At 38.4% G+C, this 25399-nt stretch overlaps 1 protein-coding gene across 5 annotated transcripts in view; it reads right to left on the reverse strand.

The window, feature by feature from the left end:
• Nucleotides 1–2645: 2645 nt before the first annotated feature.
• The window catches only part of MAMDC2 (MAM domain containing 2), a 168686-nt gene continuing 145932 nt past the window's right edge, over nt 2646–25399 (reverse strand). For 3 of the 5 annotated variants that reach the window (XM_082470975.1, XM_082470977.1, XM_082470978.1), the window contains exons 13-15: nt 9365–9624; nt 3813–3897; nt 2646–3673 (exon numbers count right to left, since the gene is read on the reverse strand). In XM_082470975.1, coding sequence (XP_082327101.1) covers nt 3609–3673; nt 3813–3897; nt 9365–9624 — 410 coding nt within the window. In that variant the 3' untranslated portion in view covers nt 2646–3608. Of the gene's footprint in view, nt 3674–3701; nt 3898–9364; nt 9625–25399 lie in introns of those variants that run through there. The other 2 variants (XM_082470976.1, XM_082470979.1) reach the window with 2 other exon arrangements.

Here is a 25399-nt window from a genome sequence, read left to right on the forward strand (position 1 = left end):
AGTCCCTTGCATGAGAAGAAGTCAAAGAACCCATGCCTTAGCCCCCAGAGAGTGACAGAAGACATCGGGCACCCGGAACACTGTGTTAGTGCTGGTTCTCACCGCTCTGCCCAGACTGCAGTCGGAGGCTTGTCCTGCCCTCCCTTGTCAGATGCCCCTCCTAAGCCCTCCATGGGCATCTGGTCTCATCGAACTTAGCGCTCTGATTGTGCTGACAGGTTTACATCTCTATTTTCCTCACTAACATGTAATCTCCATGCTTAGTATAATGCCTGGAGCATACATTTCTCAACAAATCTTTGCTAAACATTTTCTTCTTCCACATTAAGCCAGACCTTGCATCAGAGTCACTATTTTCCCAGTAGCCTCTCCTTTGCACCCTTCTATACATAATCTCCAACCCAGACAGCAAATTATAGGAGAAAAGGCAATTTGTGTGAAAAAGTAGTTTCCATCTGAAGGACCTGTGTGTTTAGGTGAGAATTGGAATAAATGCTAACCCTGGGTTTAAATGGTTAAGCAGTATTTATTAGCTGGTATGCCTTCCCCTGGGGCATTTCTAAACCTGAGAAAACTATACTGTGCTTACCGTTCTTGCATATTTTCATCCAGGTGAAGTACAGTTAAAATGAAGGCCAAGGCAACCTGGAAAAGGAAGAGAAGCAGCCAATCAGCGAATCCTGCAAAAGGGAAATGGGGAAGGGAGGGCAAGTTCATCTGCTCACCTTCCACTTCCTCTCTTCTCTTCTATGAACTTCAGGTTGTTTCTCAGCAACAATTGGTAATAGTTACCTCCTTCCTTTTTGCCCTAAGTCAATAATTAGCCCCCAACCCCTACTCCCCACCCCACTTCCCGAAGCTAGTGCTCCAAGTAGTGTCTCTGGTTTGGCAACCTTCAGAGCAATTTTGGTAGCCAATAAATCCTCTTGAGTGAGGGAAACTTGGAACCTTTGGTTTTGGGGATGGAGTTGGTAGGAGAGCTAGGAGGTTCAGGAGACAGTCTTGTGAGGATTAGAACACAGGTTTGGCAGTGTTGAGTAAAAATTCAAACGAGTCGATTGTAAAGATCTAATTGGCTTTATTGAACAATCCATGAATTGGGCAGCAGCCCATCTAGCAAGTGGAGAAGAGCTCCAAGGAGTTGTATAAAGTGGAAGGCTTTTATAGACAGGAGGGGAAAGGGGAAAGGAGAGAATGGATTACTTCATCTTCCTGTGAGGGATGGGAAGGGCCTATGTGGCTGATTACCTCATTGGTGCTGACCAGAAAATTCCAGACTGACCTGTTAAGACTACAATCCTAGGGGAGGTTATAACTGCAGTTAGGTTACCTACTAAGTCGTGGTTTGCTGATGTGGGGCTTAGCACGAGTGACTCTGTTTTGGGCCTGTTGTTTCTTTTTTTCAAGAACAGTGAAGCAGACCAAGGTACAAAGCCAAGCCCTACACTAGCTGCTGAACTTGGACAGATTTAGTTTTCCTACTTACAAAATGGAAATATCACTAGCTCTACCTCACGGATTGTTGTAGGATTAAATGAGCAAATACATGTAAAGGTCTTTGAACAATGTCTGAAAGTAATAAGTATTCAATAAATGTTAGCAATGATTATTACCATGGACTTATGTAATCTGTAAGCAAGGAGGCTGGTGAATGACTTCATTCCTTCACCACATATTATAAATCCCTTATTATGCACTACATACTGTGTTAGGTCCTGACACAATCTTCAGTTCTTTATTCAGCAAATATAACTAAGCTCTGGACAGGAATAATGCTTTGAAGAAATTATAATGTCTAATATGCTGATGAATTAGTCAACATCTTGAAATCTTCCTTCCCCAGTGTTTCAACTCTGTTTAGGGATGTCCCCCCATAGGTAATTAATCATCATAAATAGAAAGGATTTGAGTTACAAAATTTTGCTTTACTATAAAAGTTTATTTTATTTTCTCCATGAACTTCAGGATGTTTATTTTGTATAATGGAGTATTTTTTGTTTTCTAAGTAATGTGGCATTTGAGGAGCTATAATGCTTTTTACAGATTAATTTACGGGTTTTGACATTCTTGAGTGGGAAAACCTCCCAAATCCATGAGCACAGTGGATTTTTGGCCACACAAAGCAATTAAGAGGTTTGGGCTTTAGGGTCAGAGAGACCTGACTGTTAAATTTCTCCACTTAACAGTGGTAAAATCTTAAGTAATTTTTTCACTCTTCTGCACCTTGGCTTCCTTATCTATAAAAAGGGATAATAATATATCCTCTTTGGGGGATGTTTGGTGGGTTAAATTCATTCATTCATTCATTCAAGTATTTATTTGTTGAATACCTACTATACACCGAGACATTCTTCTGGGTACTGAAACTGCAATAGTAAATAAAACAAGAAAGAGTTGTTGTCTTCACAGAGTTTACATTCTAATAAGATAAAATTTGGGAGAAAATTGAGATTATGTGAAATAAAACACTCCTTAAAAATTAATTATTGCATCCATGTTTGCAATGCTTATGTCACAAATAAAAAGGCTTAAGAAGCATTTAAGTGTGGCAGAGTAGAGATTCAAATTAGAATTGGCAGTTATACAGTGAAGATATTCTGATAAAGAAAAATAATGTTGAAAAAAGTTAATTGCTAGTGAAGAGATTTTCAAATTATTTTTTATTAGGTAATCGTAATTTCACAACAGCTGTTTGGGTATACAAATATGTATATACAATTTTCTAAACATGTAAATAAAAGGCAGTAGTCTAGTATATCTGCTTGAATTCATATTACTCAAAATATTACCAAAACATTTATTAAAAAAATCAGTAAAATTGTTTAACACGTTATTAAAATCTGAGGGTATGTGTACATAAACATTTTTAAGCTTGCTTTACAAAAAAAGAGTGCAATTTCTATCCAAGTGTTCAGAGTGACTTTCAAAAGTAGTTTAAAGGGGGAAAAAAAGAAGGTAGCATTGCCTTGTAATACAGCATTAATTAATACTGACTTATACCTTGGGACATTCATGAAAGATCCTTTGTTATCACATATGGTAAAAACATTTAAAAATTAATACTCCATTTCTATGAATAAAACATAGAAAATAAGACTTTATTTTCTTAGATTAACTTGTTACTGTGAAAAGCTGCATTCATTCTGCAGATATTACTGACACCTCACATTATTATTTCAAAAATATTTATGATACTTGAACTTCAAAAGGAAACCCACAAGACCTATTCTCCTCCCAGTACATTCACTGAATGCAGATTTAAGTGAGCACATCTCATTTTGATTGTGCCCTTTATTTGCATACTTTAAAATGACTACAATATAGTACATTTGTATTTTTAACTGGTACCAAAATTAAGATGAATGATCTAGGCAAAACCAGCAGCCTGTACTTCTAGTAACAGTTGTCATATGAAAAAAAAAAAAAAAAAAAAAAAAGCCCTGAGTCAGTATTTTTTGCAAAAGTAATGAAAAAGAGTGCTCTGAAGTCATTTTATAACTTATGAAACGGTTAAGACTGTCCAGTATTCATTTGTTTTTTGTTTTTTTTTTTCATTTTGATTGAAGAGAGGTATGGCTTTGTTTAGTTAATCCGATTCAGATCATTCCTTAATACTCAATTTCATTTAAATCCTCAGAATATCCTGATGATTGCTGAGTTATAGCTTCCATTTCTGTCAGGAAAGACAAATAGACAATAATAGTTTTCTCTATTTTTATTGCAGAAAATACTTAATTTGCATTCTTATGACTTGAGACTATTGCAAAATCCCTTTTCAGTCAAACTTATATAATTTGTAAAAATATTGTTACCCGCACAGGATCCTGCTTGAAATTTAACATCATCAATGGCAATATCACTTCTTATTGACACTCCCCGAATGGCTTCAAAAATTATCTGAAAAATAATGAAGTTTGAATTTAGAAATAGAGTCATCCTGATAAAACAATGCTGGTCAAGGGCAAATCCAGGCTGTATGGGTCTGGAAACCTAGATTGTTCTCAGGGGCCCCCTTTCAGGAAAAGAATACAAAATCACCAATTCAAATTTAGGTACAAAAGGGAATATTTATTTGAAATTTAAAGAAATTCACAAAAATTACTAGAGGCTTGGAGTTTCAATTTCCTTTCTTCTGAGACCTTTTAAGGCAATTTCCCAGAAATGCCCACCTAGAAATGCCTCCTGGGGGGCTTCCCTGGTGGTGCCGTGGTTGAGAATCTGCCTGCTAATGCAGGGGACACAGGTTCGAGCCCTGGTCTGGGAAGATCCCACATGCCGCGGAGCAACTAGGCCCGTGAGCCACAACTACTGAGCCTGCGTGTCTGGAGCCTGTGCTCTGCAACAAGAGAGGCCGCCATAGTGAGAGGCCTGCGCACCGCTATGAAGAGTGGCCCCGCTTGCTGCAACTAGAGAAAGCCCTCGCACAGAAATGAAGACCCAACACAGCCAAAAAAAAAAAAAAAAACCAACAACAACAACAAAAAATTACTTTAGAAAAAAGAAATGTCTCCTGGTGGTGACCTGGTTTCCCTCCCCACCTAGAATATTCTACTCCCGGTACTCACAGGGCCTATGAGAGTGAGGGGCCCAGAGCCTAATCTTCCTTAGGCTCTCCCTAAATCTACCTTCGTACTAGTACTAGGTGGGAGAATTAAAATGACGGATGAGACCCAAGTATGAACAGCAACGTATAATAATTAAATTTACCAAAAAGACAATGGGTCACTTATCATGTTAAATACCATAACATCCAAGACACAGCCCAAGAAGAAGAGGAAACCAGTTTCATGACTTTAGATCCTAGAAGAAAATAACTGATCAAATATTCAGGTTCTAAGGAAAATAGATCATATTACCAGCTCTAAGGCTGCTCTGATAATGGTTAATAAACCACCGAATACTCCAGGGAGGCTTGTAGGTAATGAAAATCGTCCAGAAGACACATTTGCTCTACTCATTTTATGAGCAAATTACTCCCCATTGGACTAGTTTATGATTTAAACTAAATCAAAGACTATAAAGTGGATAATTAGTAAGCATATGAAACTATCTTGAAATTAATGACTCAAAGAAGCTTTAACAATGGAAATGTTGCAAAATAACATTAATAGAAATTCTAAAGATATCACCCTAAACAAGAATCCAAATAAATGGCAAAAAGAGGAAAAAGTGTCCTAACACATCTAGATAGGAGGATATATGAGTGTAGTTAATAAGTGTTTTGGTTTTCTGGAAAACAGTAAAATCTGTTTTTTGACCTCTACCTCTGCAATGGAAGCATAATAGGAAAATCACCCGATGGAATTATATCCTGAATTGTCTTCGGTTGGGCCAAACACTTGATTTCATGCAATCCTCTCCTTTGAATTTCCTTCATATTTGAGTGATCACCATTTTATAGCATTATGATTGCCCCTTTGTATTATTCCCCTATTTGTATCTGTAGAAATTCTATTAAATAATTGTGGTTATTTTAGAATTAGATAAAAATATTATTTTTTCTTTGAGTTTAAATATATTATTTTTTTCAAATGGTTACTAAGTCATTAGCACATAAATACTTATTGTTGGGACTCCACTACTTGATAAATGGAACATTAGCTATCTTTTGGTCTAGGGTCACCAGGAAAAAAATTACTGAGATTAAGGGTACCATGAATAAGAAAATTTGAAGACCTGGTCTTAGCTCAGTACCCAGCACATAATAATTCCTACTAAATGTTAGGCAGTATAATGAACAATATGAATGATATAAATATTTCATTGAGCTGAGAATTTGTCTAACACTCTCTTTCAATGGTATCAAAATATAAGAAATCAGGGAGGAAAACACCTGAGAGCAGAGGAGGAAAGGTAAGCAAGGAATCCAAAGGAAATAAAATCATTTTGTGTTTGTGATCAATGGCGAGTCAGGTTCTGCTTAGCACTTTAATAAATCCCTTAGGAAAGGACATGATTAAAATTTTGCCACTTAATGCATTTTTTTCTACAAAGAAAAAATTCTGATGACTGGAATATCATCCAGAGGCCACCCAGGTATTTCCCCTATAGGATAAATGTCAAATGACAGCAGTACTACAGCATTCTAAAAATCACCTACACCTGCCCACCACCACTGACGATGTACACATTTACTTCTCTAGTTCTGTGCATTTTCCTGATCTCCAGTCTCATAGCCTATTTTTTACATGATACACCCACTTGGATGTCTGATAGACATCGAAAGCTTTGCGCATCAAAAACCAAACCAGACCAAACCAACTGTTAATTTCCCTCCTGCACATACCGCCCTCACTCCTCCAGATCTGCTCCACCTAAGGTCTTCCTCATCTCAACAAAGAGCGACTCCACTCTAGCAGTTGCTCAGGTCAAAAACTTTGGAGTCATCTTGACTCTTCCTCTCAAACCCCACATTCCACACGGAAGGAAGTCCTGTGGGCTTCTGATGACAACTCACCTCTGCTGCACAGCCCAACCCACCACTCCTGCTCCTCCTGCAGGAGCCCCCAGAGTCTACTCCACCGCAGCCTACGTCCATGTAGTACCCGGAGTGATCGTTTTAAAATATAAATCAGACCGTATTACCTTAAAGCCATCTGATGGTTTCTCATTGCTTTTGGAATAAATTTCAAACTCTACCATGTCACCCAAGGCCTTACATGAGTATTCCCTGATACTTCTTTGACCTCATTACCTGATCAGCTTGACTTATTCTTTTTCATAGCACTTATTAACACCTGATGTTACATTGTATATTTTTGTTTCACATTTTCTACCTCTCCGCCACTAAAATGTAAACTCAAAAAGAGTAGGAACTCTATGCTATGTGCATTGCAGTATCCTCTGCACTTAAAAATAGTAAATGGTCAATAAATATTTATTAAAAGGAGATATTTTGGCCTCATACTATAGGATCTCAGTCTGGATGCCTGATGTAGCTATTGAGATTACCAGGTCTGCCATGGTTATAAAGACCAGAGAGATTTGGGAGAGAATATATTTTTAGAAACAATAATAGTATCTTTTTATAGTTTGGTACTTTAAAGTTTATAAACCCTTTCACAAACATAATCTCATTGGACCCTCACTCTAACTCTGGTGATATCAGCACGGCAGGCATTATTACCCCATTTTGAAAATGTATAAACAGTCTCAGAGAGGATAACATTTCTCCAAGATCACTCACTGCTTGTGGCACAAAGGGCAATGAGTGTATTTTGGGACTTCTGTGGTGGGAGGGAACGTAGAACAGTGGCTTAGGGATACAAACTTTGGAACCAGTCAGATCTGGGATTGAGTTCTCACTCTGCCACTCACCAGCTGGACATTTGGTTTTCCCCATCTTTAAAGAGGAGCTATGATATCAATTGGAAGAACTCATGCACAGCTCTCAGCCCTGTAGGTACCTGGTACATAGAAGATGGCCATTTGCACATGAGTGTCTCTGTGTTTTATTAGACACTAGGATGTTTTGGAGAACCTAGTTCATCGTGGTCTCCAGACAGTCCTGAGGGAATCACAACATCAAGAAGAAAATTCCTCATGGCAGATTCATATCTGTTCCATTCTGAGCCAAAGGGAATGGTCTGGAATCTTCTTTCCAAATTGAGAGCTGAAAGTCTCGCAGGTCATTCCTCACCTTTGAACTTGAACACCCCAAGATGCCACCCCAGGTGCCTCACTACTTTGTGCTCAAAAATATTTTCAAACAACAAGCCACCTAGCAAGTCTAGTATATACAAGGACCTGTACCTGGCCCCCAGGTTAGATGCTGGGAAGTCACCTGTTCCATAGAACTCAAATTCTAGAGCTCTTCTGCATCAGCATCATTTGGGGGTTTTAAAAAACATCAGTGCTCAGGCTCTACCTGAGAGACTCAGATTCGTTTCGTCCAATAACAGAGATTCTCATCTTTAGAGTGCATTAGAATCACCAGGAGGCTTGTTAAAACATAGATTTCAGGGCCCTAATCCCCAAAGTTTCTGGTTCAGTAGTTCTGAGGTGGGGCCTGAGAATGTGTATTTCAGGTGAAGTTCATATTAGGTGCATATGCATTTCAGGTGTTGCTGCTGGTCTCAGGACCACACTTTGAGGACATTTGAATAGGGTAGGAGTATGAGTGCCCTGATAGCCTAAAAAATTAATTCATCATCTCTGAATGATGATCAATGATATCAATAAGTTCCTGAGTGATCCATTTTCCTTCTGTAAGCAGATATTAAATCACTATCAAAATTATTCCTGGGGCTTTTTTTCTTTGCTAAAGTTTTAGATAATTTTATCCATGCCGAGATAATGGGCCAACCGTAAATAATGGCACATCTTCCCTCTGTCATTTGTTCTTAGCAATCCAGCACCCTAGATGGCACTGTACCCTGGTCACCTGGGCTTCTGCAATTCATTCCCATTTAGGTCTGCAGAAAATTAATTTTGGTTAAGGGGTGGTGTAAAATAATGTCTTTCTTTTGGATACTTCTTCCTTAAATCTTCCTTTAAGATTTGCTTAAACCAAGCGGCCGGTGGTTAAAGTTGAGGGGTGCTGGTCCAGAAGCAAGGATGAGGAGGAAGTAGGGCTTTTAGCTGAAGGTTACACCTGGAATTCTATAGAGCAATTTCAGGAATAGTCAGGGGTCTAATGTTATCTCCCCAGAGATTTCTGGAGCCTTGGCTCACGGTAGGCAGGTGAAGTCAGTGGCTTTCAGGAGGCTGCTGCTGATTTCTAGACTAACTGGCTGCTCAATCTCACGCATTGGAATTGAAAAGGCTCTTTCTTACTGCTGTCCAGATTCCCTTATCATTGGGATCCTGTAGGATGGAGGTCTTCTACCGCCCGTGAGAAGACCCAAGGGGAGACCCAGGACATAGGATCAAGACTAGTTTCTTCTGCATCAGTGCGGACAGAGGCTTAAAAATTTACTCTGGACCACATACTCTGTTAAATAGAAGCTTACAACAAAAGCCCTTGCGTGTGGCTAATGATGAGTGAAAGATGCAGCTGCAACAACTAATTAGGTAACACCATGTTTGGAAGAAAGAGAGACTCTGTTTTGGAGGTTTGCAGGATACACAGAATATACTTGACACTCATAATGCACCAAGACAAAAATAGATACACTTTCATCACTGAGTTGCAAAAATCACTTTATGCATAAATACCCAAAGCTTTCTCTTTCTGCCTAATTTCCCATTCACTGCTTAGGTTCAGTCAATATAGACTAATTATTTTTACTCTTAAACAAGTACTGCCTTTATCTATGACCCTGAAAAAGAACAAAACATTCTTGATGGGAGCAAGAAAAAGAAAGAGTATCAGAAGGTTAAAGGAACATTTCCCATCACTTGATTCTTATCTCTTTTGGCTTACCTGGTGTCGCCTCTCACAGGTGTATTCAATCAGCGCTCGTAGCCAGGAGATGCTCTGCTCACCTCTTCTTCGCCATAAGAGGGCCTCTTCACTGTCACCTTCCTTTTTCAAATAAACATTCAGGAGGCCAGTCCCTGCTCCATACATGTGGTAGAAAAAAGTCAAGCAGTGTTTTCCAGTGACTCCTCGTAGAGGCCTGGACAAGAGTCGTGCTTTTTGTCCATACACCATGTGGGAAGCCTCGATGTACATGTAGTAGCCTTGAGAGCAATGCAACGTCAGGTATTGTTAAAAAGGACAGTAATTATACTCGCTTCTTTCTCTTATATATACATGTATATTTTTTCAGATTATTTTCCATTATAGGTTATTACAAGATATTAAATATCGTTCCCTGTGTTGTACAGTAAATCCTTGTTGCTTATCTATTTTATGTATAGCAGTTTGTATCTCTTAATCCCATACTCCTAATTTATCCCTCCCCTCTTCTTTCTCTTTTGAGTAGTGTTCTTGGAAACAAATCAGAGTCAATGGATGACTTGACTACAGTACTGATAAAGGATTTTATAATTTTGGAGAATATGTATAATCCAAGGAGGATAAATACGCTACAAAATTTAGACCATCAAAATAAGTGTTTTCATGTAATAATTTATAATTCAGTTTAATATACAGGAGGTAATAAATATACTAGTACTGTGCCACTGAGGTGGCAATTAACATATCAGAATTTATCGTACTAATTCGTGGACAATATTCTGAGCTTCTAGGCATTGGTTTAGGGGAATAGTCAGGTAGATCTGGGTTCAAGTCTTGGCTCTAACATTTGTTGTCTGTGTGACTGTGGTCTAATGGATTATCCTCTCTGAACCTATTTTCAATTTAAAAATAAGGATTAATAAACCTGTGCTACAGAGTTGTGAGAATTAAATAATGTGTGCAATATATGCTCACATGCAATACATATTCAAATATGAGTTTCCTGTCCTGCCCTCTTTCCTGAGGTTTTCTGTGACACTTCTTGAAAATATAATTATATAATATTTAATATAATTATATATGACATTTTATATATTATATATCTTATACTACATACTATACATCATATACTACATGTTAATTATATAACACTCTACATTTTCATTTTCCTTTCCTAATTTTAGTTTGCTTTTGAATGTGCTGGTTTCAGGCAGAAGCAGAATTAGTTCACATGTAAATAAGGCAGTGGTGTGTTGGGGCCTGTTTCCACGGGCTCCCAACAGTCAATTGTGTGATTTCTGTTGGTAGGTCCAAATGGCTTCACATTGGTAGTTTGAAGTGGGCCATGATGGAAGTATTTACACCACAGAAATGGGACATAACTACAGATCAGCCCCCCCCACCCCCGCAAAATAGAGCTGGTTGGTATTAAATAATTACCATGAAGCTACTGAAACAGGCAATATATTAATAGTAATTTCTAGACTAATACAGCCATAATATAATTCTGTGCACCTGTGGCTCATTTTTAAAAAAGCCTTGCACTCTACACAAGTAGCTCTTAATCTTTGCTCATTTGATGAAAAGTTTATATCTCTTCTACCTGAAAAAATATGCACAGGTTTTTGTACGTGATTTCATCGTCTTCTATGCCATATTGATTTTTTTACATACACAATGTAAAAATAATTTTTACATAGTGTTATCTATTATTTCACGCAGAAATTAACGGCCACATTGAGGGAAAAAAGAGATCCCAAATAATGCAGGCAAATGAAATGGCTTCTAGAGCATCTTTATAGTTGGAAGTTTAATCAATGAGGTCTATTCATTTCCCAAAAGGCAGTGCTTGAGATAGCCCAACCAGAATTGATCAGAAGCTCCACCTATGCTCCTTCAAGGCACTCCTCCTTTTCCTTTCCCTCATTTCCATAAAGACCTGAGAATCCTACATGCTATTAAAAGGGTGGGAGAAAGAGTCCTGCCCAATTTGGTCTTATCAAATAGTGTGCACTGTGCAACCCCTTCCCCCAGCGTTTCACTCAGTAAAGTTATCACCCTGAAAAACTGGGCGATCAGAGTCATGGGGTGTGGGCTCCGTCAACCGGTCATCCCCATGATCAGCTCTAAAATATTGGGAAAGTACTGTCATGTTTCTGGTGTGCTCACCAATGACATCCTCATTACTAAAGCCAGTGGTCAATTTTCAGTCCTTGATGACAATTCTTGTCATCAGTAGCACTGGACAGAGTAGATCACTCCTGCCTCCTAGAAGGACTTTCTTATCTTGGTCTGTGGGACCCTGACCTCTCCTGGGTTTTCCCCCACCTCACTGCTTACTCCTTTGCTGGTTCACCCTTTCTTCTCTGACTTCTTGACCCTGGAGTGCTCCAAGGCCCAGTTTTTGAACTTCTCTATTCTCACTCACTCCTTTGGTGATCTCATCTTGTTTCATGGCTTTAAATGCTCTGTGTTGTCATATCTCAGATTTAAATTTCCAACTTCTTTTCTGAAATCCAGACTTGTTTATTTAAAGTGCCTAATAGACATCTCCACATATTGTCAAGTAGACATCTCAAACCAAACATGGTCAAAACGAGGCTCCTAACAGCCTTGCCCTAAAGCCTATCCTACCCTTTGTAGTTGACCAGGCCCCAAACCTGGCCATCATATGCCACTCTTCACCTCCTCTCACTCTTCACATCCAGATGGTCAGGAATTCCTGTTGGTTCTACCTTCAAAATATGTCCAGAATCCAGTCATTTTTCTCCTCACCACCTCCATTGCTACCCCCTGGTATGAGCCAGTATCATTTCTCAGTTGGATTAATACAACACTTCCCAACTAGTCTGCCTGCTTTTACCCTTGTTCTCTGCAATCTAATCTCAACATAGCATCCACAGTAAACCTTCTAAAACAAAAGCTAAATTTTACCATTCCTCTGTTCAAAACCTTCCATTGGCTCAGCATTTCACTCAGAGTGAGAGCTGCATGCCTGAAAATGTTTAGGGCCCCATGCGATCTCCTGCTCATTCTCTTAGCTCTCTGATTCCTATCGCCTTTCTCCTCACTCACTCTGGGTTGTGTGGTCACACCGAGTTCCCTACTGTTCCTGGAATACAGTAGGTATACTATCACCTCAGGGCCTTTGTGTGTGCTAAGCTCTGCTTAGAATGGCTTTTCTCTCATATAATCTCAGGTCTCACTCTCTCACCTCTAACTCTTTGCTCAGATATTACCTTTTCTATTAGGCCTATTCTGACTACACCATTTCAAATAGCAATTCCCTTCCTCTGGCACCCCTCTTTCTCTATACCCTAATTTATTATTTTCCATACCATTTAATTGCCTCTTAGCATACTGCATGATTTTCCTATTTTTTATGTTTGTCTCCTTCCTCTGGAACACACAAAGGCAGAGATATTTCCTTGTTTACTTCACTATGCCCCCAGGTCCTAGAACAGTGCCTGGAACATAGTAGATGCTCAATAAATATTTGTTGAATGAACAAATGAATTTTTTCCACAGCTCTAAGCCACATACCAGTTTGACCATTTCCAAAGCACATGGCTCTACCAAGGTCCCTCCAGTTGCATGAGGATCTTGGCAATGAGACATGTACTTGACTAGGATGCTCCAAGGCAAAGCTGGAACAAGTCCAAGCTTTGATAAAATTAAAGTCATATCAAAGCAAGTGTTCTCAAGCTAGTTCCACACCATCTGATGTATTTTTTAACCAAACACACATTCTTAACTTCATTATCTTCATTCTTTCACTGGCAATAAAATTGCTACACAAGAAGCACTGGGGTTTTTACACCTTTAGCAATGAGAGGAAATTTTATTGTTCTTTTCTCTAATATTTTCTAACTTAAGCGAGGCTAGATATAAACAAATACAGATACACAAAATCCTTACAGAAGGGTGTATTTAATTTAATTCCATGGAAAATAAGGTCAAAGCATGAAATGACCATGGTTTATCACCTACTATGCACAAAGGTATTCCATACTATCCTATACATAAGTTAGTATAGCACAGTGAACTGAAACCCTACTTTAACACATGTTTAAATTAAAAAATATTTCCTCCAGAAATAATTCTTAGGTAAATAAGAAGAAAGTCAAAGAAAAATAACTTTGGTGCCTGGCTTTGGGGCTCTCAAAAGCCTACTTGAATCCTAAGAAAAGGACCTTGGCTAAAGATGAAACACTCAATTGTGGGGCGGGGAGGGCTCCTCTGAAAGATGCTGTCACTGGGAAACTGGAAAGTAGAGACTATTGTGGGTCTAAAACATGAAGTCTTTTCAGAGTGGAAAGGAAGCAATAGATCCATCATAAGTGAGAGATGACCCAGCAGGTATCTTCCGTCTAGTGAGGATAGTGTGCATGCCAGTGATAACGACATGAGTCCTGGCCAAAACAGTCTGAGGTCCTGGAAGAGAGGTAAACCTCTAATCACCTCCAGGATTATCTAACTGAAATTCTTCTTTTGTGAGTACTGTGCACTAATCATTTAGCCTCAGCTGGATGAAGCATTACTCTGGTAATGCTTTCAGCTCATGCATCTCTGGGTCTTGGGTATCAGACTGAAGCCATTACCTAAGGTTTCCAGTTCCAGAGATTGTTGTGTTTAGTATCACGAAAGATGAAAGGAAAGCTCCTAAGGTGTTTGACATGTGTAATTGTGCTGCTTTTGGAAGAGAGGGGTAACATCCAGGGGAATGTCAGTATAACTGTGCCTTTCTGGGGCACTGGCACCAGTCTGCTTTTCTTGAGTAATGCTGACCATTGCAAAAATCCTTCAGGTTTTTGCTTTTTTTTAAATGGTTTCTATTTTAAGCACATATGCATATTCCATAAGGCAATACTGATTTAGACTAATCTAGATCAACATCTATACCTAAAAATAATTGTAACATATTTGTCAACTGATCAGAATTTGTCCCTTTGATGCCCAGACCAATTATTCCTCTTGATTCCAAGTATGTTTTTTTTCTTGACTCGCATGTGACATTTCCTTTCCCCAGAAAAGATCACAGCTTCATGGAGAGCCAGTCTGCCTCACATGTGTTTGGAAAGCAGAGAAAAGCCCTGTGTGTTGACAAGCTTTGCCACATTCCAACTCCAAATGCTGTCTGTCTCAGCAAACAAAAGCTATGGATTGGAGCCGGGAGCCCCAGCGCTGAAACCTCAGACTGGCTCACGTGTTCCTGCACATGAAGGACTCCAGTCTGCGGAAGGGATTATTAACTAGAGAAAACAAATCACTTTCTCTCTGTGGATCACTGTTTAACATTCAAGACGGGGGTTCCAATGGGTCTACTGGGAGATCAGGGTCCCATCTGTTCTTTGCTCAGCAGCTGTGATGTGTTGAGACACACACCATATTTGTAATTTGGAGCAGTGAAGCAGCTGTTCCTCTAGTCCTGCAGCCTCCTCTCACCAGGGCCAGGATGGAGTTGGGGGCCATGTGGAATGAATAGCTAGCTGCTTCATTAAGCTGAAAGAGGATTCTTAACAATCAGGGAAAAAAGATATCAATGCTTTGGGAAGAACAACTGCTAAATGCGTCTCTCTAAAATTGTTCTTTACTATATCTTTTAAATGATTTTTAAATCTCTGTCATAAATGAGGAGTTATTATTTACTGGGTACAGAGTTTCAGTTTGGGAAAATGAAAAAAATTTCTGGAGATGGATGGTGGTGATGGTTACACAACAAGGTGTATGTATTTAATGCCACTGAATTATGTATGTAAAAATGACTAAAATGGTAAATTTTATGTTATGTATATTTTACCACTATTTTTTTTAAAAGCTTGTCATAGAAGCCTTCTCTTGTGTAAGTAGGGTCTGACAATATCAGAAACTAGTGTGATAAGTTATGAAAAGATTGAGGGAGATTGGAGATTTTAATAATCTGGAGCTAATTGCCCCGATAGTTACAGCCTAGTTGGGTAGCATCATTACATGTCTGGATATTAGTACCAAAATTCTTAAAAGACAAGGACTTGAATGAGACTGCTATTAAATTTCAGCTATATAACCAACACATTAAATATATAATTTTGAATTTCTTTCGTCTGACAGCACACTTTTATAAATAAATGTCATTATTTGGTATTTTAATGTATCATTGATATTTCTACCACACAAGAAGGGGGTGTTCTTAGAAGTGAATAAGACTCCTACGTTTAGTAAGTAGCGTGTTGGAAGAGAATTTAATTGTCAGAAGTACAGAAGATGTATTGAAACACTCAACAGTACCACAAAAGAAACTGATGGTGTCTCTTTCTTTGGAAATTAAGAAAATGATGAATAGCTACTTTTCTAGGATTTGGTGGTAGGGAGAAGAGAGGGAGGACTGGATGACTTTTAATCTATTCACTGGTGGACTCAGTGAGCTAGGAAATGTTACAGTTGAAGGCATTTTCCCACTAAACTGCATAGCTATCTGTTGCTTTATTTATTCTACTATCTTTTGGCCACAAAAATCCATGTAAACTCCAGGGCAACTAAAACAATTGTTTAAAAAGAATTCTGACAGCATGGCATCATATAAATGTTAAAAAATTTCAATAGCCAATAAAACCCTTGGAACTTTGTTAAGACTTGTCTTTATTACCTTGTAAAGAAATAGCATTAGTGGCAGGGAACTTTCTGATTCTGCCAGGATAGAGCTACTCAAGTAGATGGTGACAAGAAATGGATAGACAAATCCGCCAGAGTCCATCCCAGCTCAATGCAAGTCAAGATTTATCTGTCACAAGTGCCTTTATTATTTTATTACATAAGGAACCGAATGGTGGAGCTAGAATTTTTTTTGTCTTTGTTGTTGTTCTAGTAGAATGACATATTCTATGAGATGACTGACTTAAACATTGGAAATGTTTCCCCAACTTTAGTCACACAAATACCACCATCATGATATATATATTTACTTATCCACATACTACCTGCACTGTTATTCATTTAATATTTTTCTTTAACTAGGTTCCAGTTTTGCTACTTAAATCCATTTATTCAAATAGGAAACTGCATGTTAGCATGAAAACAGAAAACAAGCTATAAATCTGTGAAATAATGGTTTTGCTGTACTGATTGTATATTTTTCTTATACATATTACTATCAAAAATATTCATCCACTTACCCCTTAAATTACCCAGTGGTACTTCGGAAAACATTGGTTTAAGGTCTACCAAACCTTCTGGTTTCTACTAAGTCATTTTATTTGTAAGCATAGGCCATGATTTTCTATTTATAAAAGCACAAATGACACAAAACACCGAGTCCAAGAAAGTATCCCAGAGATGAACATCAGATTTTGTAAACTAGTCACTCATTATAAAAATAGTAATACCGTTCACTTCAGTGGAGCATATATAGTATCAAGCCTTTCAGAAATATAACCTCAGTTAATCATCACAGCAGCCCTAAGAGATTAGCAGGACATCCACTGTTATATTTATTTTACACATGAGGAAACTGAGGCTCAGAGAAGTTATGTGACCATTTTCCAGGTTATGCAGGTAGCAAGTGGCAGAGTCAGCTCACTGTGTACCCCTTGGTCTTTCCACTAGACCACATACACCATGCTACACCCTAGAATTGGAAACTGCATCAGCAGTTAGTGAGTCAGGAACTACGGCTCCCTTGGAATTGCTATGTAGGATGATGTATTGATTCTGATAGACACACAATAAACTATATCGTAGCCTTTCTGAACTTCTTTTTTTATTTAATGAACCTATATTTACTGACCATCTAATGTAGTTGTCTGTAAAATAGCTTTGTATGCCTCTCCTCTTTCTATTTTCTCTTGTATATGTTCTTCCAAGTGTAAATTGACAGGCTTTAAGGATGGGAAGTAAAAAGGCAGAATGCAGTATATGAGTAGAGGTATATCCTCTGAAAGTCCCAGAACGCACTGCATTCAAAAAAGATTCTGCTGTCACTAACACCTAACAAATACCCTCCAGTCATCAAAGAGAAAGATACTGTTGCTGGTCCAGCATTTGAGCCTATCACTTTATTAAAGTATAGAATAAGAAATTCAGCCATTTTTGTACCTTGTCATTATTTTACTGCCTGTATTTGAAAAAAGAGACATAGAAAAGATTGTTAGGACTAAATGTAAAAATAGCAAAAACTCAGCAATGCAGGCAATAGAAGACTTTTTTGGATGTAATTTCATTATTGTTTAAATTGTACATCTAATCACAGGCAGGTTTGCTATTGCTCTCCCAGGATCCAAGCAGACAATAATTAAAATTACTTTGAATGAGTTTCAGTGCTTTAATATTTAAAATGTGTATGTTGTCTTAACTGATTTATAAGATCTTGTCTACCTCCAGCATCCTAGAAATCTATGAACTGTTACTAAGCCAATTAAATTTTCTTATTACTTCAGACCATATCCCTGTTGAAGAGAAATTCTAGTGACATTCATCTAAGCAACAGTAAGTACATTTACTATGTAAGTCACTTCTTTAAAAAAATAGGAGGTGGACTTCTCTGGTGGCACAGTGGTTAAGAATCCGCCTGCCAATGCAGGGGACATGGGTTCGAGCCCTGGTCCGGGAAGATCCCACATGCCGCGGAGCAACTAAGCCCGTGCGCCACAACTACTGAGCCTGTGCTCCAGAGCCCACAAGCCACAACTACTGAGCTCACGTGCTGCAACTACTGAAGCCCACACACCTGGAGCCCATGCTCTGCAACAAGAGAAGCCACCGCAGTGAGAAGCCTACACAGTGCAATGAAGAGTAGCCCCCGCTCACCGCAATTAGAGAAAGCCTGCATGCGGCAACGAAGACCCAACGCAGCCAAAAATAAATAAAATAAAATGAAAAAATAAAAAATAAAAAAATAGGAGGTAATTGTTAAATGGTTTCTACCATAATTAAATTTAAAAGGCATTTGCAGTATTTTTTTTACTATGATAGTTGTCCCCAATATTTATTACTCAAGATTGAGAGTTATAAAGGGAAAGAAGTAGAATAGTCTCTCAGACAGTTCATAGCCAAAGGCAGTATAAATGTAAATTTTAATATTCTGCTTCTACTACTCCTTGCCAAAGACAGAACACTGTGCAATAACATAATATCAGATACAGCAAGACCTTGGGTAGAACAGCCAGGAAATATCAACAAAAGAATACAGTTGAAAGAGACCAGAGGCACATAGAGCTCATTCAAAAACATTATGATGGGTTGGTTTGTAGTGCAGAAGAAAACAGCAAATGTCTTCAGATTTTGAGTATAACAATCATGCTCTTAAATATACGATGCTAAAAAATGAAATACCAGGGACATCCCCTTGTGGATATGTTGAGTAACTTGTAGCTGACCTACACTTCGGCTGAGAAAAATTATTTTAAAAATGGATAAAATTTTTTAAAAAAACATCTGTTTTGAAGTTGTCAGAGAGCTTCCCAAGCAGCAAGAACTTGAGGGGCCAAGATCCCTGATACAAGGGAAGGTCAGTGAAGTGAACTCAACATTCTTCAAGCTGCTTTCCCCGCTGGGGCATTTGCCTATTCAGTTTAGAAGTTAAGCAGAGGGCAGCTAAGAGGCAGAGAAACCAACAGTTCTCACCGTGGGATGATAAAAACTGGAGTTCAGGGCTGCAAAAGCAGCCAGGGCTTGAGGATCAAGTTTTGTGAGAAAAGATACACACAGCAGAGTGAGCAATCTTCCCTTGAGGCATGTGCCAAATTCTTTTTATTTATTTATTTATTTATTTCTTATACAGCAGGTTCTTATTAGTTATCTACTTTATACATATTAGTGTATACATGTCAATCCCAATCTCCCAATTCATCCCACCCCACCACCACTTTCCCCCCTTGGTGTCCATACGTTTGTTCTCTACATCTGTGTCTCTATTTCTGCCCTGCAAACCGGTTAATCTGTACCATTTTTCTAGGTTCCACATATATGCGTTAATATACGATATTTGTTTTTCTCTTTCTGACTTACTTCACTCTGTATGACAGTCTCTAGGTCCATCCACATCTCTACAAATGACCCAATTTCGTTCTTTTTTATGGTTGAGTAATATTCTGTTGTATATATGTACCACATCTTCTTTATTCATTCATCTGTCAATGGGCATTTAGGTTGCTTCCATGACCTGGCTATTGTAAATAGTGCTGCAATGAACATTAGAGTGCATGTGTCTTTTTGAATTATGGTTTTCTCTGGGTATATGCCCAGTAGTGGGATTGCTGGAACGTATGGTAATTCTATTTGTAGTTTTCTAAGGAACCTCCATACTGTTCTCCATAGTGGCTGTATCAATTTACATTCCCACCAACAGTGCAAGAGGGTTCCCTTTTCTCCACACCCTCTCCAGCATTTATTTTTTGTAGATTTTCTGATGATGGCCATTCTGACAGGTGTGAGGTGATACCTCATTGGAGTTTTGATTTGCATTTCTCTAATAATTAGTGATGTTGAGCAGCCTTTCATGTGCCTCTTGGCCATCTGTATGTCTTCTTTGGAGAGATGTCTATTTAGGTCTTCTGCCCATTTTTGGATTGGGTTGTTTGTTTTTTTAATATTGAGCTCCATGAACTGTTTATATATTTGGGAGATTAATCCTTTGTCTGTTAATTCATTTGCAAATATTTTCTCCCATTCTGAGGGTTGTCTTTTCATTTTGTTTATAGTTTCCTTTGCTGTACAAAAGCTTTTAAGTTTCATTAGGTCCTATTTGTTTATTTTTGTTTTTATATCCATTACTCTAGGAGGTGGGTCAAAAAATATCTTGCTGTGGTTTATGTCAAAGAGTGCTCTTCCTATGTTTTCCTCTAAGAGTTTTATAGTGTCCGATCTTACATTTAGGTCTTTAATCCATTTGGAGTTCATTTTTGTGTATGGTGTTAGGGAGTGTTCTAATTTCATTCTTTTATATGTAGCTGTCCAGTTTTCCCAGCACCACTTATTGAAGAGACTGGCTTTTCTCCATTGTATATCCTTGCCTCCTTTGTCATAGATTAGTTGACCATAGGTGTGTGGGTTTATCTCTGGGCTTTCTATCCTGTTCTATTGATCTAAATTTCTGTTTTTGTGCCAGTACCATATTGTCTTGATTATTGTAGCTTTGTAGTATACTCTGAAGTCAGGGAGTCTGATTCCTCCAGCTCCATTTTTTTCCCTCAAGACTGCTTTGGCTACTCAGGGTCTTTTGTTTCTCCATACAAATTTTAAGATTTTTTGTTCTAGTTATGTAAAAAATGTCACTGGTAATTTGATAGGGAGTGCATTGAATCTGTAGTCCAAAAAATGCTTTGGGTAGTATAGTCATTTTCACAATATTGATTCTTTCAATCCAAGAACATGGTATATCTCTCCATCTGTTTGTGTCTTCTTTGATTTCTTTCATCAGTGTCTTATAGTTTTTGGAGTATAGGTCTTTTGCCTCCTTAGGTAGGTTTATTCCTAGGTATTTTATTCTTTTTGTTGCAATGGTGAATGGGATTGTTTCCTTAATTTCTCTTTCTGATCTTTTGTTGTTAGTGTATAGGAATGTGAGAGATTTCTGTGCATTAATTTTATATCCTGCAACTTTACCAAATTCATTGATCAGCTCTAGTAGTTTTCTGGTGGCATCTTTAGGATTCTCTACGTATAGTATCATGTCATCTGCAAACAGTGATGGTTTTACTTCTTCTTTTCCAATTTGAATTCCTTTTTATTTCTTTTTCTTCTCTGATTGCTGTGGCTAGGACTTCCAAAACTATGTTGAATAAGAGTGGCGAGAGTGGACATCCTTTTCTTGTTCCTGATCTTAGAGGAAACGCTATCAGTTTTTCACCATTGAGAATGATGTTTGCTGTGGGTTTGTCGTATATGGCCTTTATTTTGTTGAGGTAGTTTCCCTTGCTGCCCACTTTCTGGAGAGTTTTTATCATAAATCGGTGTTGAATACTGTCAAAATCTTTTTCTGCATCTATTGAGATGAGCATATGGTTTTTATTACTTAATTTGTTAATATGGTTTATCACATTGATTGATTTGCATATATTGAAGAATCCTTGCATCCCTGGGATAAATCCCACTTGATGATGGTGTATGATCCTTTTAATGTGTTGTTGGATTCTGTTTGCTAGTATTTTGTTGAGGACTTTTGCACCTATATTCATCAGTGATATTGGTCTGTAATTTTCCTTTTTGTAGAATCTCTATCTGGTTTTGGCATCAGGGTGATGGTGGCCTCGTAGAATGAGTTTGGGAGTGTTCCTTCCTCTACAATTTTTTGGAAGAGTTTGAGAAGGATGGGTGTTAGCTCTTCTCTAAATGTTTGATAGAATTCACTTGTGAAGCCATCTGGTCCTGGACTTTTGTTTGTTGGAAGATTCTTAATCACAGTTTCAATTTCATTACTTGTGATTGGTCTGTTCCTATTTTCTATTTCTTCCTGTTTCAGTCTTGTAAGGGCATACCTTTCTAAGAATTTGTCCATTTCTTCCAGATTGTCCATTTTATTGGCATAGAATTGCCTGTAGTAATCTCTCATGATGCTTTGTATTTCTGCAATGTCCATTTTAACTTCTCCTTTTTCATTTCTAATTTTATTGATTTGAGTCCTCTCCCTCTTTTTCTTGATGAGTCTGGCTAAAGGTTTATCAATTTTGTTTATCTTCTCAAAGAACCAGCTTTTAGTTTTATTGATCTTTGCTATTGTTTTCTTTGTTTCTATTTCATTTATTTCTGCTCTGATGTTTATGATTTCTTTCCTTCTACTAACTTGGGGGTTTGGTTGTACTTCTTTCTGTAGTCCTTTAGGTGTAAGGTTAGATTGTTTATTTGAGATTTTTCTTGTTTCTTGAGGTAGGATTGTATTGCTATAAACTTCCCTCTTAGAACTGCTTTTGCTGCATCCCATAGGTTTTGGATCACGTGTTTTCATTGTCATTTGTTTCTAGGTACTTTCTGATTTCCTCTTTGATTTCTTCAGTGATCTCTTGGTTATTTAGTAATGTATTGTTTAGCCTCCATATCTTTGTGTTTTTTACGTTTTTTCCCCTGTAATTGATTTCTAATCTCATAGCGTTGTGGTCAGAAAAAATGCTTGATATGATTTCAATTTTCTTAAATTTACCAAGGCTTGATTTGTGACCCAAGATGTGATCTATCCTGGAGAATGTTCCATGTGCACTTGAGAAGAAAGTGTAATCTGCTGTTTTTGGACGGAATGTCCTATAAATATCAGTTATCTCTATCTGGTCTTTTGTGTCATTTAAAGCTTGTGTTTCCTTATTAATTTTCTGTCTGGATGATCTGTCCCTTGGTGTAAGTGAGGTGTTAAATTTCCTCATTATTATTGTGTTACTGTCAATTTCCTCTTTCATAGCTGTTAGCATTCGTCTTATGTATTGAGGTGCTCCTATGTTGAGTGCATATATATTTATAAATTGTTATATCTTTATTCTTGGATTGATCCCTTGATCATTATGTAGTATCTTTCCTTGTCTCTGGTAACATTCTTTATTTTAAAGTCTATTTTGTCTGATATGAGTATTGCTACTCCAGCTTCCTTTTGATTTCCATTTGCATGGAATATTTTTTCCATCCCCTCACTTTCAGTCTGTATGTGTCCCTAGGTCTGAAGTGGGTCTCCTGTAGACAGCATATATATGGGTCTCATTTTTGTATCCATTCAGCAAGCCTGTGTCTTTTGGTTGGAGCATTTAATCCATCCACGTTTAAGGTAATTATCAATATGTATTTTCCTATTACCATTTTCTTAATTGTTATGTGTTTCTTTTTGTAGGTCCTTTTTTTCTCTTGTGTTTCCTACTTAGAGAAGTTCAGTTAGCATTTGTTGTAGAGCTGGTTTGGTGGTGCTGAATTCTCTTAGCTTTTGCTTGTCTGTAAAGCTTTTGATTTCTCCCTTAAATCTGAATGAGATCCTTGCCAGATAGAGTAATCTTGGTTGTAGGTTTTTCCCTTTCACCACTTTAAATATATCATGCTACTCCCTTCTGGCTTGTAGAGTTTCTGCTGAGAAATCTGCTGTTAACCTTTTGGGAGTTCCCTTGTATGTTATTTGTCATTTTTCCCTTGTTGCCTTCAATAATTTTTCTTTGTCTTTAATTGTTGTCATTTGCTTACTATGTGTCTCGGCATGTTTCTCCTTGGGTTTATACTGCCTGGGACTCTCTGTGATTCCTGGACTTGGTGGCTATTTCCTTTCCTTGTTAGGGAAGTTTTCGACTATAATCTCTTCAAATATTTTCTCAGGTCCTTTCTCTCTCTCCTCCTTCTGGGACCCCTATAATGTGAATGTTGTTGTGTTTAATGTTGTCCCAGAGGTCTCTTAGGCTGTCTTCATTTCTTTTCATTCTTTTTTCTTTATTCTGTTCTGCGGCAGTGAATTCCACCATTCTGTCTTCCAGGTCACTTATCCGTTTTTCTGCCTCAGTTATTCTGCTATTGATTCCTTCTAGTGTAGTTTTCATTTCAGTTATTGTACTGTTCATCTCTGCTTTTTTGTTCTTTAATTCTTCTAGGTCTTTGTTCAACATTTCTTGCATCTTCTCGATCTTGCCTCCATTCTTTTTCCGAGGTCCTGGATCATCTTCACTATCATTATTCTGAATTCTTTTTCTGGAAGGTTGCCTATCTCCACTTCATTTAGTTGTTTTTCTGGGGTTTTATCTTGTTCCTTCATCTCATTCATAGTCCTCTGTCTTTTCATCTTGTCTATCTTTCTGTGAATGTGGTTTTTGTTCCACAGGCTGCAGGACTGTAGTTCTTCTTGCTTCTGCTGTCTGCCCTCTGGTGGATGAGGCTAAGAGGCTTGTGCAAGCTTTCTGATGGGAGGGACTGGTGGTGGGTAGAGCTGGCTGTTGCTCTGGTGGGCAGAGCTCAGTAAAACTTTAATCCACTTGTCTGCTGATGGGTGGGGCTGGGTTCCCTTCCTGTTGGTTGTTTGGCCTGAGGCGACCCAGCACTGGAGCCTACCCGGCTCTTTGATGGGGCTAATGGGGGACTCTGGGAGGTGCCAAGGAGTACTTCCCAGATCTTCTGCTGCCAGTGTCCTTGTCCCCGTGGTGAGCCACAGCTGCCTCCCACCTCTGCAGGAGGCCCTCCAACACTAGCAGGTAGGTGTGGTTCAGTCTCCTATGGGTTCACTGCTCCTTCCGTTGGGTCCTGATGTAAACACTACTTTGTGTGTGCCCTCCAAGACTGGAGTCTCTGTTTCCCCCAGTCCTTCTGAAGTCCTGCAATCAAATCCCTCTAGCCTTCAAACTCTGATTCTCTAGGAATTCCTCCTCCTGTTGCCAGTCCCCCAGGTTGGGAAGCCTGATGTGGGGCTCAGAACCTTCACTCCAGTGGGTGGACTTCTGTGGTATAAGTATTCTCCAGTTTGTGAATCACCCCCCCCAGTGGTTATGGGATTTGATTTCATTGTGATTGCGCCCCTCCTACCATCTCATTGCTGCTTCTCCTTTGTCTTTGGATGTGGGGTATCTTTTTTGGTGAGTTCCAGTGTCTTCCTGACGATGATTGTTCAGCAGTTGGTTGTGAGTCCGGTGCTCTCGCAAGAGGGAGTCTCTCATCCGCCAGGATGGAAGTTCTTCTGGACTCTGCTGTGTACCTTCCACTCTCTCCTCTTCAGAAATAGAACAGCCAGTAGTCCTCCCTCCAAGGAAATGGCGAGCTAAGTCGTGACTATACAACAAAGTCATTTTTACTCCATTGGAATTGCTGTTTAAAATTTCATTTTGAGGTTTTACATTTCCTTACTGGTCTCAACAATAGAGGATAGATTGAAAAGATAAGGCAAAACATTTAAAGTTATCCACATTTAGCAAAGCAATACTCTTCCTCTCCTCTGCCTTCCCAAGACTAAGACTACTCCAAATTCTTTTTTTCCTTTTTTTAAAATTGAGATACAATTGTCAATAAACATTATATTAGTTTCAGGTGTACAACATAATGATTCGATATTTGTATATATTTAAAAATGATCACCCCAGCAAGTCTAGTTAACATCCGTCACCACACACAGTTACAAATTGTGTATGTGTGTTTTGTGATGAG

The sequence above is a fragment of the Balaenoptera physalus genome (genome assembly GCF_965194825.1).
Source record: "Balaenoptera physalus genome assembly, chromosome: 7".
NCBI lineage: Eukaryota > Metazoa > Chordata > Mammalia > Artiodactyla > Balaenopteridae > Balaenoptera > Balaenoptera physalus.